The 14,297-nt window shown below is 43.3% G+C and overlaps 1 protein-coding gene across 1 annotated transcript in view; it reads right to left on the minus strand.

Annotated features, from left to right (window-relative positions):
* The window catches only part of LOC139457652 (DNA polymerase epsilon catalytic subunit A-like), a 93,029-nt gene that overhangs the window by 10,363 nt on the left and 68,369 nt on the right, over positions 1-14,297 (minus strand). Inside the window, exons 39-46 of the mRNA XM_071239004.1 lie at positions 13,743-13,918; positions 12,006-12,120; positions 8,739-8,887; positions 6,531-6,620; positions 5,174-5,258; positions 3,575-3,778; positions 2,373-2,522; positions 854-925 (exon numbers count right to left, since the gene is read on the minus strand). Of these exons, the coding sequence (XP_071095105.1) occupies positions 854-925; positions 2,373-2,522; positions 3,575-3,778; positions 5,174-5,258; positions 6,531-6,620; positions 8,739-8,887; positions 12,006-12,120; positions 13,743-13,918 (1,041 nt within the window). The remainder of the gene's footprint in view (positions 1-853; positions 926-2,372; positions 2,523-3,574; positions 3,779-5,173; positions 5,259-6,530; positions 6,621-8,738; positions 8,888-12,005; positions 12,121-13,742; positions 13,919-14,297) is intronic.

The following is a 14,297-nucleotide window of genomic DNA, read 5'->3' on the forward strand; positions in this document are numbered from 1 at the left end:
GCAGATACTAGTACCTGGATAAGTGCAGTATATAAATGCATAATTTATTAATAATTAACAGACCATGTCAAATAAGTTATGTTGTTATTGTTTCACTGAATATAATAAACAATATATAAACTGCTGACTTGTTATTGTAATTGTGAATTAATATTCGTATTCATTACCCTATATTCGTGATATGAATCGTATTCGCCTCATAGTGTATTCGTTGCAGCCCTAGTGTAGAGTGTCAGGGATATTCTCTAAAAGCTGGAGGAGGAGTTGATTTCACAAGCTTAGTACCCTCTGTGGGACAGACAGACAGACAGACAGACAGACTGCGCCACAACATAATACAAGCAAAACTGACACCCGATCTCGTTTGTGGCCTCCTCTGACAAGCATGGGTTGCCGAAGACAAAGTCTAACCCGGACCTTCACAGGGATCTGTAGCAGGAGTACAAAGCTTTGAAGGTCAGGGAACTACATAAATGTTTTAGCCATTGGGTATTTACACTCATGTCATCATTCACGATGGGCATTCAATATTACTTTCACTACTGTTGGGTATTTTTCAACCAAATAGCAAACTTTTCTAAACCTAATTCTGCTTAAAATGCTGATTTAGGTGACTTCTATTTTGCCTCTATCCATGTTCTGCTATAAGGGTAACAATATCTTTAGGGCATTATCATTTGCAGGAGCCCGAGGTCTTAAATTAACTGCCTGACAATGTCGCTTCTAGTGCTCAGATAGAAGCTGAGGGTCTCTGCTAGCTCCGCATCTGCCTCCGGTACTGGGTCTACTTTTGATGTGGACTACCAACATAGGCTGAAGGCTGAAGGCTGAAGGTGTGATTTGTGGTACTCACGCTGAAGTTAGTCTGGCATGCTGCAGCCTCGGGGAGGAAGTGGACGATGTTCCAGTTCATCTCGATTTCCGGCTGCAATCCAAGTAGTGATAATGTGCAGTGTAAGACACCCAGCATCAATAAAGAAACAGTGTGAAAGTTGAAAATGTTACTGTTCTGTCTGAAAACCGCATGTGTTATCGGGTATTGGCTGACCTAAGATGTAGGCTGACCTCAGATGTAGGCTGACCTGAGATGTCGGCCGACACCTTGAAATGACTACCTTTGTTTGTTTGTTGTTTAACGCCGCACTCAGCAATATTCGAGCTATATGATGGCGGTCTGTGAATAATCGAGTGTGGACCAGACAATCCAGTGATTGATATCATGAGCATCGATCCACGCAATTGGGATACGATGACATGCATCAACCAAGTCGGCGAGCCTGACCACCCTATCCCGTTAGTCGCCTAGTTTGTGTGCCGCGTGCAAATGCTGGGCGGGAGACATTAAATTTTGTAATAAACAAATTTCATCAAAGCATCCATGTAAGGCTTAAAAAAATAAAAGAAGGGTTCTTAGACAATGGCTTTTGAAAATACAGTGTGGGTGGGCAGTGTTCTTTTTTTGTTGTTGTTCAAACTAGTTAACCAAATAAACAGTTGTTTACAATCAACCTGGGAAATGGCCTCCCTGTAGAAAAGTATTCTTTGACAAGTAAAATACTGGAATGCGGTTCTTGGCAACCGTTGTACTACATCAACTCACTGTGAAGTCCCCTTGAAATGAGTGAGTGAGTGAGTATGGTTTTACGCCGCTTTTAGCAATATTCCAGCAATATTACGGTGGGGGACACCAGAAATGGGCTTCACACATTGTACCCATGTCGGGAATCAAACCCTGGTCTTCAGCGTGACGAGCGAACGCTTTAACCATTAGGCTACCCGACCGCCCCCCTTGAAACGAACATTAGTCATTAGAGATTGAAATCTGATTTTGGTCATGACATTAAGTATTTTAAACACTAAATCACCTATAGATCGGGGAGATGTGTGACAAGCTGTCTGCTATTTCTGCCTTATTTTGCAAAGCTATAATCACATGTAATCTTAATCTGCGTGTGAAACATCGTCCCGCATGCAGTACCAAAATACCATTGAATCATGTCGAGTGATGTTTTATCGTAAATTTCATGTTTTTCATTGAGCAAGTTTGCAAACGGCAAGGCAAGCACACAAAACTCCTATTGTTGCCATGACTACAACACCAAATACACAGTAAAGCAGTGCGCATGTAAAGGGAAGTAACTGCAAGCTATACTGGCTCTCACTGTTTTGAAGTAGCATTTCACTGCCAGGGTCGCGTGGTCGACACTAGGAATAAATACGCATGTTTTTGTGTTAAAAAGGGAATTAAGAATTTATGTGGCAGACCTTTTCAGGATGCAGCGAAGCCGGAGGAAAAGCCATTATTTTTTAGGCTTAAATTGAATTTTGACCGACACCATTCAGGTCGCCGAGTTTTCATCCCATGACAGTACCTCGTCCTCAGTGTCCGACTTGTTAAGCTCTTCCCCATCATCCTCCTCAACAGGCAAGTCCTCATCACTGTCGTCCTCTCCCCCAACTTTGTGTGTTTTGTTCCCCCCTGGGAGGGTTGGCAGCTTTCCTCGCACCCCACCATGATTGGCCTGAAAAAACAGACATCCTTTGAGTGAGTGAGTGAGTATGGTTTTACGCCGCTTTTAGCAATTTTCCAGCAATATCACAGCATGGGACACCACAAATGGGCTTCACACATTGTACCCATGTGGGGAATTGAACCCGGGTCTTCGGCGTGACGAGCGAACGCTTTAACCACTAGGCTACCCGACCACCCCAGACATCCTTTGAAATTCATGCTAGTCCGCTAGCCCGAGACTACTTAATTGTGCTGAGGACAAGTCTAAATCCTGTGATGGTAGTCCTCATTGACCAGTATGATTTTCGAGCTATATTTCTGAACCAGTCGATATTTCAATTTTGCTACAAATTGGAGCTGAATAAAACTGCACATTTTTGTCTCCTTCAAGCAGGCTCAGTTACAGTGAGTGAGTGAGTTGGGTTTAACGCCGCTTTTAACAGTATTCCAGTTATATCGCGGCGTGTCAGCTTAATGTGGGAGGAAAGGCTGAAGTGATGCAGGTCTCAGACATTTACCACTTCGGTGAAACCCACGAGCCCCGTATGGTGCTGACAAACCTAGAAACATAATCAGGGCGAACTGGGATTCGAACTCACAATCATAGGTTTCTGGCGTGTCCAAGGGACGCAACTCTACACAGCGAATCGCGTCAAACCAAAAGACGTTAAAAGATGGTACTTGTTGTTACCCTGTCTGGCGCTCGGCAGTAAGGGGCTAATACAAGGACTGGTCGGCTCGGAGTCAGTATACTGTGTCTGAGTGGGGTATTCATGTTAAACTGCGGCATGATATCTCACTATAAATCGGCATCAGTCCGGACAAGTACAAGTAGCCACACAAACACACATACATGCACGTCGCTATATAAGTGCAATAATCTTGGATGCGACGTTAAACCCAATTTCACCACACCAGAAATGGGCTTCACACACTCACACATTGTCGGGAATCGAACCCGGGTCTTCGGCATGACGAGCGAACGTTTAAACCACTAGGCTACCCGACCGCCCCAAATCCATGAGACGCAGCTACAACACCGATCAGAAACACAAGACTTACCTGATCAAGCCACATGAGAAACTCCCAACACTGTTCGTACGTGATATCGACGAGGTGGAAGAGTTCGCGAGACTTGATACTGTTGGTGATGTACTCCACATATGCCAGAGCGTCCACCAGGCGGCGCTTCTTCGTACATAGCAGTAGGCGGTTGAAGTTAGCGTACACGATCTGCGATCCCAGTCGCTTGAACTCTGCTATCAGCTGACAGGAAGATGAATACATGGCAAACTTACTTAATTCTGAGGTCCGAGATACCAATATACAAATATCAACATTAATGCTAGAGTTCATTGTTCAGTTGTTCTTACAATCATAAAGACATTCCCAACAGGCATCAGTATGTCCTTAAATTTTTGGCCAGATAATTATTATTTGTAACAGTGAGTAACTGAGTGAGTGAGTGAGTGAGTGAGTGAGTGTTAAATTTTAACGTCACACCGGTATTATTCAGCCACATCGCGACGAGATCAAGGTAATATATTAATTTATATTTGTAATAGTGAGTGAGTGTCTTAAATTTTAACGTCACACCGGTATTTTTCAGCCACATCGCGATGAGATCAAGCTAATATATTTATTTATATTTGTAATCGTGAGTGAGTGAGTGAGTGAGTTAAAATTTAACGTCACACCTGCATTATTTCAGCCACATCGCGACGAGATCAAGCTAATATATTCACAATTTAGTCATTTATGCAAAGTAATATTTTAAAACAATTTATCAAACATATTTGTATACAGTTTTATAACATGGGCTACAGGCCACCAGTAACCCAAGCTAGGCCACCTCGCTGGGGATCATGGGGACTTACAGTACCTCTGCTTCCTGCACGATACCCTAGCAGGTTTACGTCACCAGGTTTAGCCACTGGTGGTTGTGCACAATACTAGCCAATATTAAAAAAAGCCTCAGCAATGAGTTGGCTTAAAACACTGGTTGATGATAGTTACATCGATTATGATAGGACTACGTGTCACACAGGGGGGACAATAATTTTACAGTACTTTAACCTCCTGGACAGAGCCTTCAATAATGTCAGTTGATAATAGCATCCCACCAAATTTAAAAACATGCATTTAATTATTCATATATATATATAAAATTTATTATACAGAGCAATTTCTTTCAAGTACTGTATTTGACATAATAAGCGCCCAAGGCGCTCTCAAAATTAGAAATAGGGGGCTCTTATCAGAATAAAATTTTGTCAAAAGAAAGGTTTAAATGATCGTAAATTTCGTGGTTTATGCTGACAGCCTGAAATGATACAAAAGAAAAGTATGTGCGTATTAGACACGGCAGATATATTTTTCCAGAATTTAATTGCCCATGATATGGGGTGCATATAACACACGAGTGCGTATTATACACGAATAAATAAGTCTTGTGTACATTGATCAATTGGAAGGGGTGCTAATTGGGATTGTTCACTGGCCAATATATTAGCAAATATCGCTGTGGGCACTTATTAGAGCGGGGCGCTTATTACGTCGAATACGGTAATTTATAAGGAGATCCCTGCTGACACGGGAAAAGAGATCTTTCAGACTTACGCTTTGTAAAATTGGTCCAGGAGGAGAAAAATATCATCATACCTGCATAAACACTTTCTTCATCATGTTGTGGAGGGTTCGTCTCAGAGCCGGGTCGTACAGCAGGCCATTCGGAGAACGTAACCATCTACATTGAGGAGACAGTGAACTGATGTTGGTTTGCTGTTAAACTTGACACACAGCATTGTTCCAGCAATATGACAGGACTGTAAGTATTAGGGTCTGGACCAGACAATCCAGTGATTGAGATCATGAGCACAAATTTACACTGCCAGGGTACAAGGACTCAAAGTTCCAGTGAGTGAGTGAGTGAGTATGGTTTTACGCCGCTTTTAGCAATTTTCCAGCAATATCACGGCAGGGGACACCAGAAATGGGCTTCACACATTGTACCCATGTCGGGAACAAACCCTGGTCTTTGCCGTGACGAGCGAACGCTTTAACCATTAGGCTACCCGACCGCCCCTAAAGTTCCAGTGAGCTTTGCTTGAAGGAATACACAATTAATCCCAACAGGTATGAAAAAGACTTAAGTTTGATTTTATATTTTAACCGCAACTTGACGTCGCCCTGTAATATTGGAGACTGGAACAGACAGTCCAGTGATTGATATTGTGAGCAGCAATCCATATTGACATGAAATCAAGCAAGTCACCTTGTTTGTTTGTTTGTTTGTTGTTTAACACCGAACTCAGCAATATTCCAGCTATATGACGTCTGTCTGTAAATAATCGTGTCTGGACCAGACAATCTAGTGATTGATATTATGAGCATCGATCTACACAATTGGGATATGATGACATGCATCAACCAAGTCAGTGAGCCTGACCACCTTATCGCTTTGGTCGCCTCTTACGACAAGCGTAGTCGTCTTTTACGGCAAGCACAGGTTGCTGAAGACCAATTCTATCCCGGATCTTCACGGGTGTCACCTTCTACTACACCCATAGGCTGCAGGAACCTATTCTAACCGGGGATACCCACGAGGTTCCACATATCGTGATGAGAGACGATGAGATGCTCCCACCTACAAGGGGGCACGGGTGGCCCAGTTGTCTAAGGCGCCACGATTCGCTGTGCAGAGTTGCGTCCCTTGGGCATGCCAGAAACCTATGATTGTGGGTTCGAATCCCGGTTCGGCCCGATTATGTTTCTAGGTTTGTCAGCACCATACCCGTGCTTGTGGGTTTCACCGAAGTGGTAAACGTCTGAGACCTGCATCACTTCGGGCTTTCCTCCCACATTAAGCTGACACGCCGCAATATAACTGGAATATTGTTAAAAGCGGCGTTAAACCCAACTCACTCACTCACTCACACCTACAACTTCAGATTTCAGTGGCATACGGGTCTCCAGTCGTGTTGAAGTAGAAATTATATCCCATTATGTGGTTACTCACCTGTAGAAGTGAATGATCTGGTTGTCAGCGAACACGTTGCCATATGCAGTCACTTCCCTCACCCAGCTGTGGACCATGCTCTTTAGAATTCTGCAACAGTTGACGGGCGTCTTAATGTGAGAATACAATATACTTTGTGTAGCATTTACTGCAATAACAACCAAATCTCGTCATAGCTACATGGTGGCTGTCTGTTTACCTGAATGTTGAGGAGCACAGCGCGGTCTCGTCATAGCTAGCCAGCATGGTGGCTGTGTGTTTACCTGAATGTTGAGGAGCACAGCGCGGTCTCGTCATAGCTAGCCAGCATGGTGGCTGTCTGTTTACCTGAACGTCGAGGAGCACAGCGCGGTCTCGTCATAGCTAGCCAGCATGGTGGATGTGTTTACCTGAATGTCGAGGAGCACAGCGTGGTCTCGTCATAGCTAGCCAGCATGGTGGCTGTGTTTACCTGAATGTCGAGGAGCACAGCGTGGTCTCGTCATAGCTAGCCAGCATGGTGGCTGTGTTTACCTGAATGTCGAGGAGCACAGCGCGGTCTCGTCATAGCTAGCCAGCATGGTGGCTGTGTGTTTACCTGAATGTTGAGGAGCACAGCGCGGCCTCGTCATAGCTAGCCAGCATGGTGGCTGTCTGTTTACCTGAATGTTGAGGGGCACAGCGCAGTCTCGTCATAGCTAGCCAGCATGGTGGCTGTGTGTTTACCTGAATGTTGAGGAGCACAGCGCGGCCTCGTCATAGCTAGCCAGCATGGTGGCTGTCTGTTTACCTGAATGTTGAGGAGCACAGCGCGGTCTCGTCATAGCTAGCCAGCATGGTGGCTGTCTGTTTACCTGAATGTTGAGGAGCACAGCGCGGCCTCGTCATAGCTAGCCAGCATGGTGGCTGTCTGTTTACCTGAATGTTGAGGAGCACAGCACGGTCTCGTCATAGCTAGCCAGCATGGTGGCTGTCTGTTTACCTGAATGTTGAGGAGCACAGCGCGGTCTCGTCATAGCTAGCCAGCATGGTGGCTGTGTTTACCTGAATGTTGAGGAGCACAGCGCGGTCTCATCATAGCTAGCCAGCATGGTGGATGTGTGTTTACCTGAATGTTGAGAAGCACAGTGCGGTCTTGTCATAGCTAGCCAGCACGGTGGATGTGTTTACCTGAATGTTGAGGAGCACAGAGCGGTCTCGTCATAGCTACATGGTGGATGTGTGTTTACCTGAATGTTGAGGAGCACAGCGCGGTCTCGTCATAGCTAGCCAGCATGGTGGCTGTGTTTACCTGAATGTTGAGAAGCACAGCGCGGTCTCGTCATAGCTACATGGTGGATGTGTGTTTACCTGAATGTTGAGGAGCACAGCGCGGCCTCGTCATAGCTAGCCAGCATGGTGGCTGTGTTTACCTGAATGTTGAGAAGCACAGCGCGGTCTCGTCATAGCTAGCCGGCATGGTGGATGTGTGTTTACCTGAATGTTGAGGAGCACAGCGCGGTCTCGTCATAGCTACATGGTGGATGTGTGTTTACCTGAATGTTGAGGAGCACAGCGCGGTCTCGTCATAGCTAGCCAACATGGTGGCTGTGTTTACCTGAACGTCGAGGAGCACAGCGCGGTCTCGTCATAGCTAGCCAGCATGGTGGCTGTCTGTTTACCTGAATGTTGAGAAGCACAGCGCGGTCTCGTCATAGCTAGCCAGCATGGTGGCTGTGTTTACCTGAACGTCGAGGAGCACAGCGCGGTCTCGTCATAGCTAGCCAGCATGGTGGCTGTGTTTACCTGAACGTCGAGGAGGACAGCGCGGTCTCGTCATAGCTAGCCAGCATGGTGGCTGTCTGTTTACCTGAATGTTGAGGAGCACAGCGTGGTCTCGTCATAGCTAGCCAGCATGGTGGCTGTCTGTTTACCTGAATGTTGAGGAGCACAGCGTGGTCTCGTCATAGCTAGCCAGCATGGTGGCTGTGTTTACCTGAATGTTGAGGAGCACAGCGCGGTCTTGTCATAGCTAGCCAGCATGGTGGCTGTCTGTTTACCTGAATGTTGAGGAGCACAGCGTGGTCTCGTCATAGCTAGCCAGCATGGTGGCTGTATTTACCTGAATGTTGAGGAGCACAGCGTGGTCTCGTCATAGCTAGCCAGCATGGTGGCTGTGTGTTTACCTGAATGTTGAGGAGCACAGCGCGGTCTCGTCATAGCTAGCCAGCATGGTGGCTGTGTGTTTACCTGAATGTTGAGGAGCACAGCGCGGTCTCGTCATAGCTAGCCAGCATGGTGGCTGCGCCCTGGCCCTGCATCATGTCCTCTAGAGACGTCTGCGGCATCGTGTCGAAACTGACTGCACTCGCTCCCTCCTGGTCATTGACATGCGCAGACTGGAAACAGGATATCTTGTTACTGCACCAGTCACTACTGTATTGGTTTGTGATTTTATTAGGCTCATTCATTCATAGATTGCTATCCATCTAACAGTATTAGGAATCTTACATTGTCAGGAATCTCACATTGTTATTGATCGGACATCGTCAGGAATCTCACATTGTTATCAATCGGACATCGTCAGGAATCTCACATTGTTATCAAACGCACATTGTCAGGAATCACACATTGTTATCAATCTCACATTGTCAATGATCTCTCAACTTTACAAATCTCTCATTGATAGGAACCTATCACTGTTATTGATTTATCATTCAATTGGTCATAATTCTATCATGTTTATCATCACTCAATAAATAACAGATATCACTTTATCACAATAGAAACTGTGGTTCAATCAATGCATTTGTTTCTGTCACCTTTCTACACTTGTTATCATTCTACCATCAAGTTCACCTCTACACTTGTTATCATTCTACCATCAAGTTCACCTCTCTACACTTGTTATCATTCTACCATCAAGTTCACCTCTCTAAACTTGTTATCATTCTACCATCAAGTTCACCTCTCTACACTTGTTATCATTCTACCATCAAGTTCACCTCTACACTTGTTATCATTCTACCATCAAGTTCACCTCTCTACACTTGTTATCATTCTACCATCAAGTTCACCTCTCTACACTTGTTATCATTCTTCCATCAAGTTCACCTCTCTACACTTGTTATCATTCTACCATCAAGTTCACCTCTCTACACTTGTTATCATTCTACCATCAAGTTCACCTCTCTACACTTGTTATCATTCTACCATCAAGTTCACCTCTACACTTGTTATCATTCTACCACCAAGTTCACCTCTCTACACTTGTTATCATTCTACCACCAAGTTCACCTCTCTACACTTGTTATCATTCTACCATCACTTCATCTCTCTACACTTGTTATCATTCTACCATCAAGTTCATCTCTCTAAACTTGTTATCATTCTACCATCAAGTTCACCTCTCTACACTTGTTATCATTCTACCATCAAGTTCACCTCTCTACACTTGTTATCATTCTACCACCAAGTTTAACCTCTCTACACTTGTTATCATTCTACCATCAAGTTTAACCTCTCTACACTTGATATCATTCTACCACCAAGTTCACCTCTCTACACTTGTTATCATTCTACCATCAAGTTCACCTCTCTACACTTGTTATCATTCTACCATCAAGTTCACCTCGCTACACTTGTTATCATTCTACCATCAAGTTCATCTCTCTACACTTGTTATCATTCTACCACCAAGTTCACCTCTCTAGTTGTTATCATTCTACCATTAAGTTCACCTCTCTACACTTGTTATCATTCTACCATCAAGTTTACCTCTCTACACTTGTTATCATTCTACCATCAAGTTCACCTCTCTACACTTGTTATCATTCTACCACCAAGTTCACCTCTCTACACTTGTTATCATTCTACCATCAAGTTCACCTCTCTAGTTGTTATCATTCTACCATTAAGTTCACCTCTCTACACTTGTTATCATTCTACCATCAAGTTCACCTCGCTACACTTGTTATCATTCTACCATCAAGTTCACCTCTCTACACTTGTTATCATTCTACCATCAAGTTCACCTCTCTACACTTGTTATCATTCTACCATCAAGTTCACCTCTCTACACTTGTTATCATTCTACCATCAAGTTCACCTCTACACTTGTTATCATTCTACCACCAAGTTCACCTCTCTACACTTGTTATCATTCTACCACCAAGTTCACCTCTCTACACTTGTTATCATTCTACCATCACTTCATCTCTCTACACTTGTTATCATTCTACCATCAAGTTCATCTCTCTAAACTTGTTATCATTCTACCATCAAGTTCACCTCTCTACACTTGTTATCATTCTACCATCAAGTTCACCTCTCTACACTTGTTATCATTCTACCACCAAGTTTAACCTCTCTACACTTGTTATCATTCTACCATCAAGTTTAACCTCTCTACACTTGATATCATTCTACCACCAAGTTCACCTCTCTACACTTGTTATCATTCTACCATCAAGTTCACCTCTCTACACTTGTTATCATTCTACCATCAAGTTCACCTCGCTACACTTGTTATCATTCTACCATCAAGTTCATCTCTCTACACTTGTTATCATTCTACCACCAAGTTCACCTCTCTAGTTGTTATCATTCTACCATTAAGTTCACCTCTCTACACTTGTTATCATTCTACCATCAAGTTTACCTCTCTACACTTGTTATCATTCTACCATCAAGTTCACCTCTCTACACTTGTTATCATTCTACCACCAAGTTCACCTCTCTACACTTGTTATCATTCTACTATCAAGTTCACCTCTCTACACTTGTTATCATTCTACCATCAAGTTCATCTCTCTACACTTGTTATCATTCTACCACCAAGTTCACCTCTACACTTGTTATCATTCTACCATCAAGCTCACCTCTCTACACTTGTTATCATTCTACCATCAAGTTCATCTCTCTACACTTGTTATCATTCTACCATCAAGTTTACCTCTCTACACTTGTTATCATTCTACCATCAAGTTCACCTCTCTACACTTGTTATCATTCTACCACCAAGTTCACCTCTCTACACTTGTTATCATTCTACCATCAAGTTCACCTCTCTACACTTGTTATCATTCTACCATCAAGTTCACCTCTACACTTGTTATCATTCTACCATCAAGTTCACCTCTCTACACTTGTTATCATTCTACCACCAAGTTCACCTCTCTACACTTGTTATCATTCTACCATCAAGTTCACCTCTACACTTGTTATCATTCTACCACCAAGTTCACCTCTCTACCCTTGTTATCATTCTACCATCAAGTTCACCTCTCTACACTTGTTATCATTCTACCATCAAGTTCACCTCTCTACACTTGTTATCATTCTACCATCAAGGTCACCTCTCTACACTTGTTATCATTCTACCATCAAGTTCACCTCTCTACACTTGTTATCATTATACCACCAAGTTCACCTCTCTACACTTGTTATCATTCTACCATCAAATTCATTGCTTTAAGTACTTTAAGGGCAGTGAATGTCTATTATTTGTGGGCGTACCTCGATGATGGTGTTGACTGCGAGACTGGCGATGTCAAGCTCCACACACACCGTGGGGTAGCAGCCGATGTTGTTTACCTCCACAGATGAGCTCTCCTCAAGCTCCATACACAGTCTACAGACAGACATCAAAGGGAGGTTACTCTCATGCGGCACAGTCAAACAGAAAATGTCAAATGCTAATCTTTGATTGTTTCTTGTTGTCTGTTGATTAGTGTCGCACTTAGCAATATGCCAGCTATATGATGAAGCACATCAGCAGCACATAGACAATCCCTACATTTGAAATAAAAACGTGTTTCTCTTCGGCAGAAAAAAATTACATCGTATCCCTTCAGTGAATACAGGGAAACGAACAGATCATAACAATTAAACTTGGTCAATACAAACTTAAAATGTGAGATTAAAGAAACACAAGGCATAATGATTTACCGATTAAATTGTATTTCCTGTTCTGATAGGCATTGTTTTATATGCAGAGATTAAGATTACCGTGTGTATTTTCTCGTAAACTAAGCCTGAAGCAACAATCAGATATGCACACATTTCTTGGAAACTACCGGTGATTCAGGTAAAAATTACCCATTAATATATTTTTAAAGAATTTTGATACAATGATTGGAAGAATTGTATCTGAAACTATACAATAAAACAACTAATAATTTATTCATATATCATGTTATTTTAGTAGTATTTTACTGTATATATTTGAAATAAATTATTAACCATAAGCGTGGCACTTTGGTACAGCTGACTGCTATTGCCGCATATATATTTTCGTATGGAACAATTTGACCAATCACTGTCGAGGCTCCAGCGCTTGCGATAGCGAAAACTTTATGTTGACATATTATGGTCAAACTACAACAAAAATGACTTTCAGTGTGTCAATGTATGGCATTAATGATATATATATATATCCATTCTCTATCCACTGAAGTTTGTTTCAAGGCGTCAATAGCGGTAATATGACTGTGGTTGCTGTAAATAACGGTGAGTTGTGTGATCTTCCGAACATTTCACATACGATTTCGCAAAAATGAATGTTTACAATCTTGAAATAAATTTTGATTAAAATTAATAAAATAGATCTAGTTTTATAACTGGACAGTTTAATAACATGAGTAGTTTGCGTACTTCATTACGGATTTGTTGACATGGTATTTCCGGAGTTATGTGCTCACAGTTATGTCTGTGTTGAGGAGAAAAACATCAAAACTCTTCAACCCTGAGTATAAGATGAACCCCCTTGAAAGCCCCCTAATTCTGGTTACGAAACATTCGCCTTATACACTGCCTTACCTTATATGGTACATTTTCTATGGTGAGATGAAATGGGGTTAAACGTCGCGTCCAAGATTATTGCACTTATGTAGCGACGTGCATGTACGTGTGTGTGTTTGTGTGGCTGCTTGTAATAGCCCGGACTGATGCCGATTTAAAGTGCTAGCTCACTGAGATACCATGCCGCAGATTAACATGAATACCCCACTCATACACAGTATACTGACTCCGAGCCGACCAGTCCTTGTTTTAGCCCTTAATGCCGAGCGCCAGACAGTGTAACAAAAAGTACCATCTTTTAATGTCTTTTGGTATGACGCGAACCCTGGACCTTCTGCTCTCCGCGCAGACGCTCTACCACTAGACCACGGAGGCGGTACATTTTCTCTGGACTTCTAATGACTTATCTGAACACATAAAGGCACACTGGTGAGATTCTGTGTGCTTGCTTACCTGTTGTCGTCAGCCTCCTTGCCGCCAAGGTCCGGCCTCTCCGTGGGCGAGCACCACAGCAGGTGGTTATGTTTGTGTAGGTGGCGGGCGAAGAACAGATCACAGCCAAATAGAGTGATGTCCCTTGGCATGTTTCCGATAGGGATATGGAGGTAGCGACACTGTTCCATCATTGCCTATGAACGATATTGATGTCAGCTCTCAAATTCATCATGTTCGATTTTGCAAACCTTTTTTTCTAGTTCTGTAATGTTTTTTTATTTACAAGCAATACACTCAGTCAATGAAAGTGTGGGTGGGGCGAGTGGGTTTGTATGGGCACGTGTGTGGGTCAATGGGTGAGTGGGTTTGTATGGGCATGTGTGTTGGTCAATGGGTGAGTGGGGGGGGCGAGTGGGTTTGTATGGGCACTTGTGTGGGTCAATGGGTGAGTGGGTTTGTATGGGTGGTGTGTGGGTCAATGGGTGAGTGGGTGGGCGAGTGGGTTTGTATGGGTGGTGTGTGGGTGAATGGGTGGGCGAGTGGGTTTGTATGGGTGGTGTGTGGGTGAATGGG

The sequence above is a fragment of the Haliotis cracherodii genome, unplaced genomic scaffold, assembly GCF_022045235.1.
Source record: "Haliotis cracherodii isolate W230 unplaced genomic scaffold, xgHalCrac1.p SCAF_12, whole genome shotgun sequence".
Classification (NCBI taxonomy): Eukaryota; Metazoa; Mollusca; class Gastropoda; order Lepetellida; family Haliotidae; genus Haliotis; species Haliotis cracherodii.